The sequence below is a fragment of the Lytechinus variegatus genome, chromosome 17, assembly GCF_018143015.1.
Source record: "Lytechinus variegatus isolate NC3 chromosome 17, Lvar_3.0, whole genome shotgun sequence".
In the NCBI taxonomy this organism is placed as follows: Eukaryota; Metazoa; Echinodermata; class Echinoidea; order Temnopleuroida; family Toxopneustidae; genus Lytechinus; species Lytechinus variegatus.
In genome coordinates this window covers 11,763,701-11,783,643 of record NC_054756.1, presented here as the reverse complement: position 1 = coordinate 11,783,643, position 19,943 = coordinate 11,763,701, and the positions used below count along the sequence as shown (strand labels likewise).

The window sequence follows — 19,943 nt, the reverse complement described above, 5'->3', positions numbered from 1 at the left end:
CAACCTAAAAAAAAGGTTATGAATGCCTTTTGGAATATCGAAGTCATAAAGCATGTGGACATGAAAAGTTATTTCATTTTTAAACATACAAATAATTTATAGTTTGTTTGCAGACTCTTTCTGCAACATTCAGAATCTATTGAAAATACCCGTAAACTAACAATGGACCGATTAGAGGTAATTATCGAAAGTTGGTGGACCCAGACAGCTACATATCGTCTTAAGATTCGTACGAGACCAAAAAAAACAAACAGTGCAAATATGTCGTTTGTCTAGAGTCCAGCTGGACAGCACTGTTGTTTTAATTCACCGATTCAGGGCGAAGAATATAATTAACATGATTAAGAGAAGATGTCTATCAACGGCATTTACCTGTAGTAAGAAGTATCATTTTCGGGATGAGGAAGATGATAAAACGAGATGTCCACTTGTCAAAGGCCTAAAATTAGCATGATGAAAAGCATTATTTTATACATTATACTGTGCATGCATGAGAGTTCTAGTAAAATGAATTGATCGATTCAATAACTAATTGAATAACCGATAGACTGACTATTTTTTTATTGTTTGTATGATTGACTGATTGATTGGTCGGTTGGTTGATTAATTTATTTGATTACCGATTGATATATTTTTATTGTTTGTTGATTGAATATTGATCGATTAATTGATTGATTGTTGATTGATTGATATTTTTATTGATAAGTTGTTTTGTTGATTTGTTGATTCATTGTTGATCGATTAATTGATTTATTTGATTGTTTATTGATTGTAAAATTGATTGATTGAATTGATTATTTGATTGATTGATCAAGATTGACTGGTTGATTTTTGGATTGAATGATTGACCGATCGATTTATATAGTTTAATTTATTGATTGAATAAGATTGATTGGTTGATTAATATATTGATTGATTGATTGACCGATCGATTTATATAGTTTAATTGATTGATTGACTGATTGATTGATTGATTAACATATTGATTGATTGATTGACCGATCGATTTATATAGTTTAATTGATTGATTGACTGATTGATTGATTAAAAACGGCATTTAGTAGAGCTGATATCTCTTTCACTAAATATATCTTACTAACGAAATGGCAAACTTCACAACTGAATGAAACAACTGCATGTATGAACAACATAACTGCGCGAACACGGGTGATTTCATGAGTTTATAGTCGGGAAGGATGTCTGCATTTGTAAGATGACTAAAAATAGTAAGTAAAGATATTGAAATTTTCTTACCATAATGATATTAACTGTTTGATGCGCACGATCGATGAAATTGAAATAGGGGGAAAATCGGATCCTCCGATCATTTGTCTTCGGAGAGCAGCTTATTCCATATTATGCTATGAGCAAAGCTGCCTATAAGCAGATAAGCGTCCTCGAGTCTATGATGAAAATCATTAACTTCTTTCATTAGTCTTGTTAGCAGGCTTATTGAAGTGAGCAGGGTCTGGTGCAAATTAAAGTACTAATTATCAGTATCCAATGAAATCCATAACGCATCTCCGTTAAGGTTGCGAAGCAAGCTTCCGATCAGTGATAACGTTAAAATTAACAGTTGACATGGTAGAGGGCGTCCGACTGAATGCATTTCTCAAGTACATGTACACTGTAAGCAGGATGTAGTGAGAACAGTTTTAAAAACTAAATTGGCAACCCGGGCTAACAAAATATATACATCGCATTATTATTTATTACATTTTATCATTGAAGTTCTCGTCACACGCCACAGGACGTGATATTATAACAGGGATTGTAATTACAATAGGTTGTGATTACAATCTATCCACTGTTTCTTTAATACTCCACATGGTGTACCTTTACAATAAATCAGCTAAAGAAAATATTATGTGAGGGACTTATTGGTGGTCATTAATCATGGTTAATTATCACTAATTAATTGCCATCATAGTGCCCCGCTGTGACCGAACAATCCAATCACTCGAACTTTACTTTACTCCAGTATTGAACTACACCTATAGGATATAATAACTATAACTTGCGACAGATTAGGACAATGACTATGGAGTATCCTCATTCACGATAGATCTAGTATCAATGATAACAAACAATATTTATAAATTAATTGAAACAAAACTGTTCATTGAACCAGGAATTGCGAATATAGACTAGACCTCTATAAGGGGGGGGGGGCAAATCGTTAAAGGTATTGTCCGGGTTCGGTGGCGTAATGAGCCAAACGTTTTAAGGGGGCTAAAAATGGCGTAACGCGCGAAAAAAAAAGTTGCGAGCGAACACAAATTTCGATATTTTTATTTCAAAAATTCCATTTTGTGATAGATTTTGGCATGATATTGTTTAAGTAATCTCCGTGTACACGCTAGTGTTTGGGTTTAAGCTGAGAATCGGTTCATTCAAGTTAATTTTGTTGAGTGTGTTAAGATCGGTTATTCACTTTTGTTCAATGATGTCACTAATTTATAATTCCACTAGCCCGATCAATCCTCTCAGCCGTTCTCATCTCCCTCGTATCTCCCCACCCCTCGCTTTTTGACCCCCCTCCTCCTCATGATTTATGCGCCCATCACTTCGTTGTTGTATTATTTCTTCTTCATTTTATCAGCTCATCCCCCCCTTTTTTTTTGGGGGGGGGTATGATTTTTACCCTTCATCTTAACCCTTTCTTTTTACATCTTATACTTTCCTCATAGCAGTAATGTATGGACCCTAATGGACAACATTTTCTCGGAAAATATTATTTTGTTTTTTACCAGTTTGTTATTCCTGTTTAAAAGCCAATGGAAAAATTGTGTTGTACCAGTCAAATTAATCAATCATAGTAACCGAATTGTGTTACGTTTCATGCATTTCCACCACTTGCTATACATGCTTTAGAATAACTCTATTTATTGGGCTTCTTTGTCGTGCTTTTCTCTGACCCCAGATCAGTGACGTCACTCTGTGTTAGAAGCTTCGTGATTTCATAGGTTTTTAAACAGAAAAACTGAATGATTTTCTTTATTGCTTTCCAAATTGTTGTGATTTGTAGCAAGGGCGCCGGAAGCGGGGGGGGGGGGCAGGGGGGGCACTTGCCCCCCCCAAATAAAATTTTGGGGGGCAAAACGAGATTTTGCCCCCCCCCAACGTGCCCCCCTGAAAGATGAAAAATGATAAATCATTTAAGGACAAAAGTGAATGAAGGCACTTTTCTGCCTGAAAATTGTCATTTCCATTGTCAAAAATGAAAAAATTTTGCCCCTGACGGGGCAAATACATTATCATAGTAGGCCTCGCGTCTTTTGACGAACAGTTCCTCTGTGAAACATAGCTTTGATAAGCCCCTTTTCCATCTTATTACAGTGTGATAACGTTTAAATAATAATAATAATAATAATAACAATATTTATAAAGCGCAACATATCCATCTCTAAGAGATGCTCAAGGCGCATACAAATAACAAAAGAAAAATTAACAAACTAAACATAAGAATAAAGAACTAGACTGTAAACTGCTGGTATAATTTAGCAGTATGCATTAAGCATCAGGTGAGTTTTAAGTGCTGCCTTAAATGTAGAAAGAGTATTAGCTGTCTGAATAGACAGCGGTAACCTGTTCCACAAAAAAGGTGCAGCAGATGAAAATGCTCTATCCCCCAACTTCGTTTAGTACGTATTTCTTTGAGCCTTACATTATTTGAAGAACGCAAACCAGAACGACCTGAGGAATGGGTTAACAGAAGCGATGAAATGTAATCAGGAGCTAGATTATTTTGTGCACGATAGGTTAAGAGGAGAATTTTGTAGATTACACGCTGTTGAACAGGGAGCCAGTGGAGGGATTTTAGGATAGGAGTGATACGTGAGGATCTTCTTGATTTGGTCACAAGGCGAGCAGCAGTATTTTGGACTTTTTGCAGTCTGTTAACTTGGTTGGCGGGTAAACGAAAGAGTAAAGAATTGCAATTGTCAAGATGTGAGGTAACGAAAGCATGTACTAACTGTTGGGTGGATTGAGGTGAGAGATATTGTCTAATTGTACGGATATTTCGAAGATTACAATTAGCTAGTTTCACACAATTCGAAACGTGAGACTCAAATGACATGGCAGAATCAAATAGTACTCCAAGATTCTTAGCCTGATGTACAGAAGTTACACGGGCAGAGCCAACTTGGACATGAGATATATGAACTTTACTAAGCTGTATTTTGTTACCAAATAAAATGAATTCTGTCTTTGCATCATTTAGTTTTAAGTGACTCTCAATCATCCAGTTCCTTATATCAGCTATACAGTTTTCCAGTTTTTGTACATTTTCATCTATTTCCGTTTGAACTGGTCTGCAAGTGAAATAAAGTTGTAGGTCATCCGCATACATATGATAACTGACACTATGTCTCTGTACAATATATTGAATGGGTAGTGTGTAAATATTAAAAAGTTGCGGACCGAGAACAGATCCCTGCGGGACCGAAAAATCTATACTTACTGAGGCAGAGTGAGCATCATGTATACAAACTTCTTGTGATCTATGACTAAGATAAGACTCAAACCACCTTAAAACTATACCACTTAGACCTATTTCTTTTAATCTATAAGACAAAATGCGATGATTAACAGTATCAAAGGCACTGCTGAGATCTAGCAATACCAAACCTGTAACGTTTCCATTATCCATACCAGTAAGTATATCATTGGTTACCCGTAACAAAGCACTTTCCACACTATGCATCTCCCTGTATGCTGACTGGAAAGGATTATGCAAATTTTCATTCTTCATGTAAGTTTGTAGTCGATTTGAAACAACTCTTTCGATCAGTTTGCCAAGGTATTTCAGATTTGCTACTGGTCTATAATTCTTCAAATCTTGTCTGTCAAGTGAGTGTTTTTTCAGTAGGGGTTTGATAATGGCATGCTGCAAACATTCAGGAAATGATCCACACTTCAAGGACATATTAACTATGTCAGTGATGTAAGGAGCAAAGTCACTGACAAATTCTTTAATTAGACAAGTGGGTATAGGATCTAAACCACATGAAGATACAGGGGAATTCATGATAATTTTCCTAATTTCAATAATTGTGGCAGGAGCAAATTCAGACATACCAGTGGCAGTGATAGGAACAATATTTGAAAAGGCATCAGTACTTGTGTTAAAACTAAGAGTGGCTAATTCTTCTTGAATATCTCTTATTTTACCTACAAAATAATTACAAAAACGATTCGCTAGATCATGATCATTATCTGTGTTAGGATATATTGGATCCTTCTTCCTGTCTAATAATTTGTTAACAATTTTAAACAAACGTCTCTGGTTTCCTGAACAATCTGCAATGGAAGAAGAATAATACCGTTTCTGTGCTTGGTCCATCATTTGAGACACATGTTGCTTCTGCTCCACATATAGAAGTCGGTCAGCAGGATTTCTAGAAGATCTCCAACGCCGCTCAAGTCGACGTCGAAGACGCCTTGCACTACGAATGTCATCAGTCATCCATGGTGCCCGAGGCTTGATAACGATTGTTCGAGTCTTCTTTGGAGCAAGCTGATCAAGTAAACTATGTAGAGAGTTCTCATAATGGTTGACACATGAAGAAACGTCGTTGTGTTCAAAATCGATGGACGATAACGCTGCATGGACTCCGGTTTGAAACTTTGCACGATCCATCAGTTTTAAGTTTCGTGTGACGATTGATTGACGAACAGCTTTAGGTTTCCTTAAAAGCAAGTTGCACTGAATTGCAAAGTGATCCGATAGTCCCGGAAGAATGGCGACATCTGAGAGGACATTTTCTGATTCTCGAGATATAAGAAGATCTAAGGTATGTCCATAGCGATGAGTCGATTCCTGAACATGTTGCTTCATCCCAAACATAAATAACAGATCTAGAAACTGTCTTGCGTTTCTGTCAGTTCTATCATCAACCCAAATATTGAAATCTCCTGTAATCAAGATTTCAGACGGACAAAGAAGGTATGCATCTAACAGCGTACTAAACTCTTCGAGGAATATGCTAAAAGGTAGGTGGCGTCCTTGGTCGTCAGAAACTTCTGGACGATAAATTACAATAAGTCTAACTGAACGGGAGTCACTTGAAACCAATACATGAAGACATTCAAAGGATCTGTATGGTGTAACCTGCTGAACAGTTATGGACAAGGAAGATTTAAACAACAGACCAACTCCTCCCCCTGGCTTCTCTCCTCTTGATCGATGCTCAAAGCTGTAACCATCTGGAGTGATTCTACTAATAACAGCGTTGTCACCATCTCTCAACCAAGTTTCACATATAGCTATGATGTCAAAGTCATTTTCAAGAACAAAGTCAGTGAATGCTGAAGACTTATTCCTGACCGATCTCATGTTCAAGATACACAGCTTGGTGAAATGAGGAACAGTTTTCATAACAGTCAGGTTTCGCTGTCGTTGATTTAAACATACTTCATTCTGTGGCTGAGCTGGTAGGTCTGCACGTGGCCGAAAAACAACAGGAATAGAATAATGTTCGCAGGAAGAAGTCCTCTTACGCTTATGGTGACTGCCATGTGTTCCCCTTCGGGTTTTCTTCTTACGCTTATTAATTCCAAGAGATATAATCGTCTGACGTAAACTATTCGATATTGGTAACTTACAGTTTTTCCATTGAAGAAGCTCCGTTGAAGTATACTTCACTTTGGGTTCAGAAGAAACCTCATTGGAGCGAACATCGCTAGTTCCAGGAGTGAGTGATATCTTAGACGGTTGCCCTTCAGGACCAGGATTTGGCTCAATGTCTCCATTTTTAAGTAACTCAAGCTGGAAGGTAGCATCACAGTTCGAGTTGTAGGAGATCCTTCTCTGTAGAAATTGTTTTCTAGTGAGGGGTTGCTGTACTAAAGGATGACCAAATGGCTTTTCAATGAAGTGCTCAGTCCCATTCAGGCAAACAATAAGACACACAGGAACAAGCAAGCTCAAATGAAAGAATCCCATTGTGTACAAGTTCTGGTTCAACTCTAAGTAACACAAAAGGCTTATATAACATGTATTGAAGTACACAGTACACAATACTTACAATGTACATCATGTATAGGCAGCCATGGCTTCTTGCCTTGACTACGATATGCAATGCTGCCAAAAATTTAAATGCAGTAAAGATACATTAAAACATGCAAAAATGTTATGAAAATGGTCTAGCAGCACCCTGACAACTTGCTGAGACTAGTACCAACAAATACAAATAACAGCTATATAATTAACACAGTGAAAATAGCTAAAAACTAAGAGCCCTGTGGAGAGCAACACAAGGTGTGCTAATCCACAATTCAATTTAACCTTTTAATGAATACATTTCAGACTAAAAGCGAATGGCAAATTGATAGTGGTCCACCAATGATTAGGTTTATAATTCTATGATGCTGGCTGTGTCGTCTAACAAACGCGCGGTCGCCCAGAAACGCTCAGACCGGACCCGATATCACTAACGCGCGTGAACACTAGTTACTCGAGCAAGATATGGAATCTATGTCATAGCTGTCAAGCCCAGAAACCATAACATCTCGAGAAACTTGTTTCAATTATTTCATTTTCAACTAAATATGAATTGAGTTAATACAGTGATAACAAGCAAGAGAGCGGTGTTGGCTCAGACGGTAAGGCGTCTGCCCGTATAAGTCGAAACAAAGATCGTAGGTTCGAGTCCACCCTGGGCGGATGACTGAAGTCAGTGCGTTGTGTGTAAACGTCTCTCCCATGTTTCATAGATGCAGGCTATGTTACAATGGAAAACACTCCGTCCCTCGGATAGGACGTTAAATGGAGGCCCCGTGTAGAGGAGAGTCACCACCTTTGCACGTTAAGAACTCACTGCACTATTCGTATAGGGGGAAACCCCGGTGTCGAGGTCCACCTGCACCCCCCCAATCAGTTATATCGGGAGGAGAGACCTGTGGATCATAGTGATTCAGTTCGCTTTTCGCCTCCCAGGCACAGGTGACGCCAAACAAATAATAATAACAATTCAGTGCCCTAAAGAAAATACCAAGGTCATTCCAACTCAATATAGACATGTTATCAGAAAATTACACTCAGAATAATCATGTGTAGAGGATTATAATTTATAATTTGTAAAAATGGTGAATCCCACTCGAAAGCAACTTAGAGATAATGTTTAGACATGAAAAAATAAAATCATCTGTGAAAGTGTCTTCTTGACCGGACTCATATTATCCGAGATATGAATAAAAATGTAAAGAATATAAAAGAAAAAAATAAGCGTTACAGTACTGCTCTACTATAAAAAAAATCTTAAGATATTTTCACAGCCCCGTATTTTCCTCTATTCCTTTTCATTGGCATGATTGGAAGGCGTTTTGTCTGATACTATTTCAGCTCATATATAGCACTTATATATGTATTTTAGATTCCAAAACTTCTTCCCATTACCTGTTACTAATCAGATCGAGATGGCAGCTATGTTCTCTGGTTCATCCCAGCTTTTGTTATTCATGGACGTTTGCAAAAATAAAAAAAACAACCCGGGAGTGGGTGGGGCTGCAAGACCTAAATTTTCGAAGAAACGTAAGAGCGAGGGGATTTGTGATGGGGGAGCTTTTGCATTTTCTAGAATAAAATTGAAGGATTTCGTGCACACTTTTGGTGAATTTTGTGAATTTTGCCCTCTCGATCGGCGGCCCCCAGCTGCGTACGGTCATGTTTGTCATCTTAAAGTCTTTAAAAGGCCTATATTACATTGGTTTGAAACAATTTCGTTTGCAATAAGGCTCGTAATTTGCTGGAACTGCGACCCTGGTCATGAAGAAACACCAGGCTGGGTCAGAAGGGAGGAAACAGAAGGAGCAAAAAGAACTCCAAGACTGTTTAATTCTCAAGAAATTTATTTTTGAATGCACTTAGAAACGCAACTTTTATACTAAATTTTTACACAAAATCCTTACCGTGGGGGGGGGGGGGGGTGGGGCTCCCATAGCCTCTCCCGCTCGATCGCTTCGGTATCTCACGCTGTCAAAAATATTGTGCCCCCTTCGGGATTTTGCCCCCCCCCCAAAACTGAAAGTGTTCCGGCGCGCCTGATTTGTAGCATAGCATATAATTATTTTTCGTATCCAATCTATCTATCTATCTATCTTTCTATCCATCCATCTCTCTATCTAAATCTCTTTAAGAAACATATAGTCTTTGGATTCTTCCCCTTGCCCACCTTTCCCCTTTCTCCCTCTCTCTCTCTCACACAATCTCACCCCTTCCTCCATCTCCTTTTTTCGATTACATGTCATTTATTTACCCTCGCCCCTCCTCTTTTCCAATTCATTTTCTCCCCCTCTCTCAAAAGGCAGACTTTCGAACTAAATGCTCATTCAAAGACTCATTATAAATTTGAATATTTTATTTTCAAATATAAATATGTATATATCTAATATTCAGCGAAATTCATCTCTTCGTAAACACAAATCAATAAAAGATTTCTGTAAAAATTGAAACAAAGTTATTAATGTCTGATAACGTACATAATGATTACCCGTTGTTAATATTAAAACAAAAGGACAGTAGTTAATGTAAAACTTCCCGTTCCATGATAAGGGGGTCCCTTCATACAAAAGAATACACAATCATGATATTGCATGTCGGATAAATATTTACAAAAACATTATAACGAAAGTTGAAATGAACAGATAAATAATAAGTCAACAATGTATTTACAATGTATAACACCATATCACTATTCGAATACACCATACGGATTCGATAGAAAACGCCCAACATGCACAATAAGCATTAGATATAGATTGAAAAGTGTAGCATTCTGCCATGCGGCTATCACTAATATACTTCAGAGTGTTTTGTCTATAATTGATAGATCAATGATAAGAAACGATCTAATTCGGCTCATGTCGACATTGAACTCTCTAACTTTCCTGAATCGTTGGCTAACATTTGGTTTAGTCGGTGTGATTTGAAGGTTCTTTTATCCTGAATGCCCTCGAAAATAAGTTTACTAATGCCTTTTATCCTGAGCCGTGATTGGAGGGGGGGGTAGGTGTCCCCTCCTTTGAATTCGAATTTTTAACAACATCCTTTTTGAGAGGATCGCCACCCCATCCCCGCAAACTATAAAGGGGACAGAAATATCATGTGTTTGCGCATGTCGTGTAATAGATGTCCTGATATTCTGAAATGTCTATGAATAGTCTGTCTAAAAGCATTTCCTATGGACGATCCCGGGGCCACTTTCGTCATACTCCTGTTTGCTGATCCACATATTTTGGAAGGTGGAGAGAGATGCCAAAATGGATCCACCGATCCAGACGGAGTACTTCCTCTCGGGTGGAGCAATGACCTTGATCTTCATCGATGGAGGAGCCAATGCGGTGAGCTCCTTGTGCATCCGGTCGGCGATCCCCGGGAACATGGTGGAGCCCCCGGACAGAACGGTATTGGCGTAAAGGTCCCTGCGGATGTCCATGTCACACTTCATGACGCTGTTGTAGACTGTCTCGTGGATGCCGGCGATTTCATTGCCGAGGAAAGATGGTTGGAAGAGGCTCTCGGAAGCTCGGAACCTCTCGTTGCCGATGGTGATGACCTGGCCGTCTGGGAGTTCGTAGCTCTTCTCGATGGATGATGATGAAGCAGCTGCCTGCATCTCCTGATCGAAGTCGAGGGCGACGTAGCAAAGCTTCTCCTTGATGTCGCGTACGATTTCTCGCTCGGCTGTTTTGGTTTAGAATAAAATATGAAAAGATAAATGAGAGGAAAACATGTTGAAAAGAAACATTTTTTCCCAGTTTAAGGAAATATAATGATTATGAGCCTTTTATTTATTAGGCCTAGACTATTAGTTTGTTTTTTCCTTGTCGAATTTAGCCTGGTGACAAATAGTTTAATTCCTTCATGGCAACGACATTTTTCTCCCTTTTATGCGTTTTGGACCAAATAATATTATAACCTCCTTCATGAAAGTCTTGAACAAGATCATCCATTTCTCCTGATCTTCTTTAAAAAATGAACAAACAAAACTATTCAAAAGAGTGTTTCTGAGTGTGCAAGGCTTTTCCACATTTTATACATAAACCATGAAAACTACCAAACTGTGAAGTTGGCAAATGTTGGTTTGTAAAATTTAAAAATTATAAAATGACTTACCTGAACTCGTAAATGAGTAGCCTCGCTCGGAGAGGATCCTCATGAGGTAATGGGTAAGGTCACGACCGGCTAAGTCAAGACGAAGGATCGCATGGGGGAGGGCGTACCCTTCGTAGATCGGCACGACATGGGAGACGCCATCACCGGCGTCGAAGACTATTCCGGTTGTCCGACCCGAGGCGTAGAGGGACATGACTGCTTGGATGGCGACGTAGAAGGCAGGTGTGTTGAAAGTCTCGAACATTATCTATCAAGAGGAGAAGTAAAGCAGTGGATGAGACTGATGAAAAAAAAAGAATTGTGCATGATAATAACTGAACAGAAACAATAGAAAACAATACTCTATTCACATGTTTTAATTTGAGAAAGTTCCACGTACATGTATGATAAAATGCTGGCGACAAAGCTTGTAAAATCAAAACCACGGTTTTGAAGGTGGGGGGGGGGGGGGGGGTAGGTTCCGGAGTTGATTTCCATGTCAACAGATCCCATATCGTGCAAAAGGTGATGCAGAATTTCAAAAATGAAATCCTCACTTTAACTATCATCAAAAAAAGTTTTTATATTAATGATCTAAGCTTTGCTTTATCCTATTATTTATGTGGGGGGGGGCATTATGGTATAGGGTATCATTTGAAATTGTATAACTATTGTATAAGCGTCTCTAAAAGAAAGGTTGAATGCGCACCCTGATTTAAAGAGTTACAGAAAATTTATTTGAACTGCATCGAACGTCCTCAAAACTATTGCCCCCCCCCCAAAAAAAAAAAAATGGTTTGAATGGGAGAAAATGGGAGCATCGTTTGAATAAAAAAATATTCATCGATTCTTACCTGTGTCATCTTTTCCCTGTTAGCTTTAGGGTTCATCGGGGCTTCAGTGAGAAGCATCGGGTGTTCTTCGGGGGCGACACGGAGCTCGTTGTAGAACGTATGATGCCAGATCTTCTCCATATCATCCCAGTTGGTGACGATGCCGTGCTCGATGGGGTATTTGAGGGCTAGAATTCCCCTCTTTGCCTGGGCCTCGTCTCCGACGTAGCTGTCCTTATTCCCCATACCAGTCATTATTATCTGAAGATGACGAGTGGTAACATTTATGTTTATATAATTTTAAATGCTTTCAAAATAATCTTTTAAAATTGTTGTTCAATGAGGAAAATGAGGGGTGGATCTTAAATAAGGAACTCGAAACCTATTTAGACCAAAGAAAATGCCATGTATGAAATAAGAACAAAAAATAATGTAAGAGAGTAAAAGAGAAAATATGGACAGCGATTCTTTTTAAATTAACATGTTTGCAATGTTAAGTGGACACACATTTTTAGGTTCTTACCTGGTGCTTAGGTCGTCCGACCACCGAAGGAAAGACAGCTCGAGGCGCATCGTCCCCGGCGAAACCAGCTTTACACATACCAGACCCGTTGTCGATGACCAGGGCGGCGATATCGTCTTCAAAGGTAGTCATATTTGCTGATGGTACTGTTGCTTTCACTGGATCGAATTCTAAAATGGCGTAGATATACGGTCCTGCGAATACAACAGAAAATGCGACAGTGTTGATCATTTATCGCACAGGAGATTCACATCATATGATCACTGTCAGAGAAAGCTTGTTTCAAATCTGACTTATCGCTACCCCCCAACGTCGTGTGATTTAATTGTAATTTATCACTGTTTATACAGAAACTTCATTTTGAACGAATACAGGACACTAATGACAACGAGAGAAAAAAAATCAACATAACAATCACAGCAATGTTCATTAATTACAAACCTTAATTTTTTTTTAAAATCCGTATATGACCTAGGCAGTGCTAGGTATTTATCATTTATCATATTAATAACAGCCACCAATTGACCAAAGACAACTTGGTTCAGTTTTAAATGTTCGATGTTATAGCACTAAAATTCAAGTTAAAACATGTACATTAAGCAGACGAAAAGCAACTTAAAGTGATCATGGTGAAAATATTGTCTTACCTGCTGATGATAGGCCTCAAATTCTTCTTGATGTATTCTAAAAATTCGCCGAATATAATGTTGGCTCGTTGAATATAGGTAATAGATTCGTATATTATCTTCGGCTTGACGGGTACAGGAAAGTCGAAATGCTTGAAGAATGAACCTGCTGATATCGAAAGTTTCTCTTAGAAGATCTAATTTGCTAGTTGTCGCTTTTGCATGAAATCTAGAGGCTCGCTGGACCCTTTTATACAATTTGAGACCATTTCAAGATTGGAGGAGTTACTGACTAATTTACCAAATAAGGAATGGGCGGTCATCTAGAACTGACAGTATAGCATTAGTATATATCTGTTGAATAAACATAAGTCATACGGTGCGCGCGCATCTTTTTATTTACATCGATTTTTTGCATGACACATCGCGATTGCGCAAAGTCCACGCTGCGATAACAAGTGAATTGAACGTCGTGGTACTATGGTCGTCCGAAAAATAATTACTCAAAATGAACTTTTGTATATTTTACACATAAAGTTAATCTTTATCTCTAAATATTATAGTGTCCCTTCACTTGCCTATGTTTTTCTTTTAAAAAGATAATAACAATAAAACACTACTAAGAATGAAGAATTGTAAAAAGAATCAATTACGTGTAACTTCCATTAAAGATAGTCGTGATAGATTGGGACTGTTATCTGTACCGGGTTATCTATTTATTATCATTTCTATACGCTTGTTATCAACGAACTTGACTTCCAAATACGGCAATGAAAGGGTTACAGAATTGTGTATGCAAATGTTAATAAGTCTTATGAATCTTATATTCTCCGCTAGATTAGTTTTGATCTAATATGGTATCTGTTATTTCCCACATAAGCCTTCTTTAATCGGTCTCTCATATTTTTTCCCTTACCCAAGTCTCTCTCTCACCCCCTCTCCCGACGCTTTATCTCCGTGTACTCCCCCCCCCCTCCACCCTCTCCCCATCCCATTCTGTCTTCTTCTCTCGTCTTTTTTATGCTCTCATATCAAAATATTAACATTAATCCGTGTGTTTTATTTATTTTAAACATAAATACAATATGAATTCAAAAACAGAAGTTAAATTGCGACATGATGGCGGTAGGACTAGTCAGAGAGGAAATTAATTACCGAAAAAGGCAGGAAAGGGGGTGGGCTATGGCTAGTGGAACTAAAGTACGAGAGTGGCTCTGTTACACTTGATGTTTCTACAATGTTATAATGAAAGCTGTTGTATTTGGGATTTCAAACAAAGACTGACCGAATAATACGTTTCCAATTGATTTGTCAATCAAAGTTTGACATCTTGAAAGCATTTCATATTAGTCCTTTTCTAAGCTCATAAGGGCATGGGGGTTTTCCTGACTTCCTCCGATACGATCTTCAGGGGCCAGTTTAATCCTACCCTTAGACTATATTATGAGTCATCAACAGTGACTCAACAACAAATAGGCCCTCCAAATGTAAACACTCATTAGCATAAAGGGTATTCCCCATGATGATGACCAGTGGCATATTGTTACTCGGGCGCGAGCGCTGAACCATGAAATATTTAGTCTCGATTTACAGACCTGTTAGCATGTATCTGCCCACAGTCCTGTGCCTCGGCTCACATGCCAAGTAATTAAGGTTTGATTAAGTTAAAGATACCGATAACAGGGATGCGTTTGTATTTTATACTTTGTACACTTACAGTTTTTTTTTATTTTTTTAATATATGAATATATATATATATTTTTTTACCAACCCATTATGTTGGTTGCATTTGAACCTAATTACCTTTGAACCTAACCACTCTTCGCGAAGTTTCATGCAAAGTCAAATGATATTTGATGTGTATAGTTGAACCAAATTTTGGTTGGTTGAAAAGATGAATCAGAGATTGCGATGAATAGACTCGTAAATATTAAATTTGGGATGATAAAATTAAAAATAATAGTGAGTATGTAACAATTTTGATAAAAAATCGACTCTCTTATCACTACATTTCCAATGTTGTTGATAACAACTACAAAAGGAAAAAGAAAAAAAAATATTTAAAAAATGTCCCAGTTCCCTTATTTCCGTACGAATTTTTGATGGAATATTGCTTTTCATTTTTAGCATTCCATTAACTTTTCGGATGAGCTTGTAGTTGGTCGTGGACTTTAAATTTAAATAGAATGAAAGTGTTATTTTGTAACCGTATGGGAGAAAGACGCGATGTCATTATCATTTTTTTTCTTCATGCAAACAGTCAATCAAATGGCCATCAGGTAGCAGAACATGAAATGGAAAACTATCAAATGCATGGATACTAAGTCTGAATTGTGAGACTAACTCTGTATACTCTATACGTCACGAGGGTATTCCCCGATTCTTCGATGAGTAACAAGGCGGGATCGAACAACACCTACAATACAGGTAGCCACCCGGGTATAGCGAGTGCCTTTGTGTTGTCACCGTTCAATGGGTTTGTTTACCCATAATCACTGGGTTCGAGCCTGAGCAATGGTAAACTTTATTTCGGCTTCACGTAAATCTTTACAGTGAGCATGGTTAGTCATTGATTTTTTTTTAGCAAGTCATATGCCGATAGATTTGAGGTCAAAGTTGAAAGATGGTACGAGAACACCATTTTCGCAATAACTTGCGCAATTTGGATTAAGAGTACCCTATAAACAAATGAATTTGTATCGAACAAACTGATTTGAAAGAAGTATCCGATGACATATCGTGTGTCATCTTAAAAAACAATTAAAAGAATAAAATAAATCAATGAACTGCACACTTGATCTGTGATACCGGAAACGGCTTGCAATATGGTGTTCAAGATAGCCCTTCTCATGTATAACTTAAATCATTGTGGATAATTATTCTCCAGTGACGTGTGAGATATCAAAAAAAAAAATCCATGGACAACTGAATACATATATATTTCTTGTCTTGTTGATTCATTCGTAACATTGCTATTATAGGTGTTTTATTATTACTTTGTTGTAGTCATCATAAATGTAACAGCAGCAGCAGCAGTAGTAGTAGTATAGTAGTAGTAGCAGTAGTAGTAGTAGTAGTAATAGTAGTAGTATACTAGTAGTAGAAGCAGCAGCAGTAGTAGTAGTAGTAGTAGTAGTAGTAGTAGCAGCAGAAGCAGCAGCAGCAGCAGCAGCAGCAGCAGCAGCAGCAGTAGTAGTAGTAGTAGTGGTTGAAGAAGAAGAAGAAGACGAAGAAGAAGAAGAGAAAGAAGAAGAGAAAGAAGGAGAAGAAGAAGAAGAAGAAAAAAGAAGAAGAAAAGGAGAAGGAAGAAGAAGAAGAAAGATGAGGAGAAGAAGGAGAAAAAGAAGAAGAGAGGAGGAAAAAGAAGAAGAAAATGGAGGAGGAGAAGGAGAAGAAAAAGAAGAAGAAGGAATAGAAGAGGAGGAGGAAGAAGAAGTTGTAAACAGTAGTAAGCGCTACATCGTTTTCCGATTGGTTGATAGTTTTTAGCCAAGCATTTAGTTACGCCCTCCAATCTTCTAATGTGCTATGGATAACTACGGGCACCTGTCGCGGAACGAATGCAATCCATATTTGGTGAAGTGGTGCCTAGACCGTCTGTAATTGGCTACTCCACCCCCCTCTCTCTGTTTCTCTCTCCCCCTTTCTTTCTTACCCCTCCTTCAACTCTCTTCTTTTGCTGCCATGCCAAATAATGGAAAAAAAATGAATTAATATACCATTATTATTAATTCCTACAAAACAAAATACATCTATTCTATTCTTCAAATTTGAAGCTGAAATTCGAGGGATTGTTCATTTTTGCTATGTTTAATGTGGTTTAACGTAGCAAAGCTCGCACAACCAGCCGACCTTCATGAACGAACCAGATGATACACGAACTTTCGTCGTCCAAGAAGAAAATGTTATTTATTGTCCACAAAGCCTGAAGATATGAGCAAAGTAGGCAACAAACTGACACCATATTTGGAAATCGATCGTTTATATACCCTTTACCATTGGACGCAATTAGAATATTAATAGGATAGCCAGCCAAAGATTGTTGGCAACCATAAAAGGGCATTAAAAAGAATAGGAGAACGTATAAACCAAAACAAAAAAATATTGAAATGATAATATTTTTGCAACACTTTTTTAGGGTGGAGTGAAAAGCGACGAAGCTATCCTTGATCTAATATTGCGAATTTACAGGAAATGAAAAAAAAGCCAAAATGTTGAATAGAATTTGATTTATCAGAAGAAATAAATGATTATCTTGACGCAGTGCATTCATTTCATATTACATTTTTGTTTGTTTTCAGGTCTGGAATTTTGGTTTATGGTTATTATAATTGCCATTATTATTATCAGTAGTATTTTACGTTGTTATTATTTCATCAGTATTAAAGGGGGTATTACATGGCGAAGGGCCTACGAAGGAAAAATCCTCTGTCGTGAGAGCGCGAAGCGAGTGAGCGGCAAAATAGAATCATTTAAACTAATGAAATCCAACTTTAAGACATATTCTAACATATCATTGAATTATTTCATAGTTCACTACTATCATGACTATTCCCTTTCATCTGTCATTTCCTTTCTTTTTTACCTTTTCTTATATTTTTTGTCAATCTGTCTTTCTTTCTTTCTTTTCTTCCTTTCTTCCTTGCTTCCTTCCCTTCATTTTTTAAATTTCTTCCTTCCCTTCATTTTTTCATTTCTTCCTTCACTTCTTTCTTTATTTTCTTCCTTCCTTCCCTTCATTTTTTTTTATTTCTTCCTTCACTTCTTTCTTTCTTCCTTCCTTCCCTTCATTTTTTTCATTTCTTCCTTCACTTCTTTCTTTCTTTCTTTCTTTCTTTCTTCCTTCTTTCCTTCTTTCTTCCTTCCTTCCTTTCTTCTTTGATTCTTTTTCTTCTTTCTTTCATGTTCGGTGCTGGAACTTTGAGCCTCACATCTGTATCTCAGGGGTATATCAGCATTAGTTTAAAAATTAGGTTTATCGTTTGAATGATACACCCCCCCCCCCCCCCCCCTCCAGCTTGAATGTACCGAGCAGACATCCACAAACTTGAAATCATTGCATATCGTGCTTCAACCGAAACAACAGTGCCCTTATTTGGTGAGAGGCACCCGTAATAGATCCATCCATGGGTGAAATCAATAAATGATTTGCATAACAATGAATTCGTTCGATTGCCACTGTACATCGATGCACGGTTTTGAAATGGCACTCGAAGCCAGGTAAACAAAGATTAGTCTATTTCGCAGACTGTTCCGTATAATGTTCGTGCAAGAGAAACCTTTGATGTATGTATATATATATATATATATATATATATATATATATATATATATATATATATATATATATATGTATAGGCCCATAAATGAAATAGCGAATTGTTTACTGGTCTGAAACTAAAGACCACATACTCATTGTATTACTCATGCGCATAATCCCTCAGTTCGTTTAATGATAATGATGGATGACTAAAGAAACTTGGTGTAATACCAGTGATATTATCGAATCAGTGAGTATATTTCAAAGCTTGCATAATAAAAAAAAAATCATATTTAATAGATGTGTAATGTAATCATTGGAGAAAAGAGAAGAAAATACTATATATTTGATGTTTGAGCATGTTGAGTGACTCACTTCAACTACTGTTGGAATAACAGTGATATGACCAAAGCGCGCTGAATTACAAAAGGATGTACTATATTAAATTAAGGGACATAGGTCCATTTCACGAAAATGTAAAGAAATCGAAGTTTCATTGGTGAATTATAAAAAGGTGAAATTCAAGTAGGCATAAGGCAATGACTACTCATTACCATACTTAGTATGGTAATGAGTAGTCATTGCCTTATGCCTATTTTTGATTTTTTTTTCAGTAGTCTACTGACATGACTGAAAAAAAAATCAAATTTCTTTCAAGTGTATTATGGAATGAAGGGCCAAGAATTCACGTTGCTTTCACAGTAAACTATAATGACGATGAGGGTGTTCATTATTTTGAATAAATCTTTTTATTGTCAATTTCATCAAACAAGTCAATTGGAAGAAAGGCGTTACAACAAAAATACAATTATGATTATTACGAATGACAGATACTACATTCAAGTTAATAAGGCAGTGCAAGCAAATTAACCATGTCGATCTACGGCAAAAGTAAATACACATAATATCATACACAGTCAGGAAATTTACCTAAATACTCAGGTTATCATTGATGACACGTATTAGTCGTTTCAAACGACAGAACTATAGAAAAATATATATTTGTATTGTTAACGATGACCCCAAACCATGGCTTGGTTTCGCAAATGTATTTTACCCATTTCATAATTCTTTATACAAGACCGAATAATATCAAACAAAAAAATAAACATTCAGTTCAATACAATTCAACCAAATTCATGTGCATGTATAATACAGATACATTAGGTAGGCTACATAATACACAATCGTCATGGATGAGGAATCATGACCATATCTTAACTTAAGAAATACATATAATACATGGAAATCGTACCGAATCCTCAACAATAATTATATACATTGCTATCATAATGCCAAACCATACGTAAAAATAATCCTCATAAATTCTAAAAATCTGACTGCAGAACTATATAGAAAGCAAGAACATGAAATATGCATTGTAATTGCGTTTACCGTGGTATCTAAACTTCTTGTTTAAATGTTTTATCTACCGCTCCCCAACCCCCATACTTTTAACAACAAAAATGTAGAAAACTTCATCCATTGATATATCTTAACAAGAATTGATCTCCCAAAAGACAATGATATCACTATACTCAGATATTTAAATCAAAATATTCGATTTTATAATAATCCTTTTTGTGGGTAGATTTACATCTTG

General features: G+C 37.1%; 1 protein-coding gene across 1 annotated transcript; it reads right to left on the bottom strand.

Moving 5' to 3' along the window:
- Positions 1–9,358: 9,358 nt before the first annotated feature.
- Positions 9,359–13,337, bottom strand: LOC121430760 (actin CyI, cytoplasmic-like). The gene is made up of 5 exons (XM_041628149.1): positions 13,102–13,337; positions 12,455–12,648; positions 11,953–12,192; positions 11,120–11,366; positions 9,359–10,687 (listed from the first exon to the last, which is right to left on the bottom strand). Exons 2-5 carry the CDS (start codon positions 12,584–12,586, stop codon positions 10,170–10,172), a joined length of 1,137 nt encoding a protein of 378 aa, XP_041484083.1. The 5' UTR covers positions 12,587–12,648; positions 13,102–13,337; the 3' UTR covers positions 9,359–10,169.
- Positions 13,338–19,943: the final 6,606 nt, after the last annotated feature.

What these genes read in the sequence shown, in the direction of transcription:
- LOC121430760 (XM_041628149.1), bottom strand. Translation starts at nt 12,586, where the DNA reads ATGACTACCTTTGAAGACGATATCGCCGCCCTGGTCATCGACAACGGG. An exon ending in TCGGACGACCTAAGCACCAG is followed by an intron (nt 12,193 to 12,454) that starts GTAAGAACCTAA and finishes CGTCATCTTCAG; the next exon opens with ATAATAATGACTGGTATGGG. An exon ending in CTACTCATTTACGAGTTCAG is followed by an intron (nt 10,688 to 11,119) that starts GTAAGTCATTTT and finishes AAACCAAAACAG; the next exon opens with CCGAGCGAGAAATCGTACGC.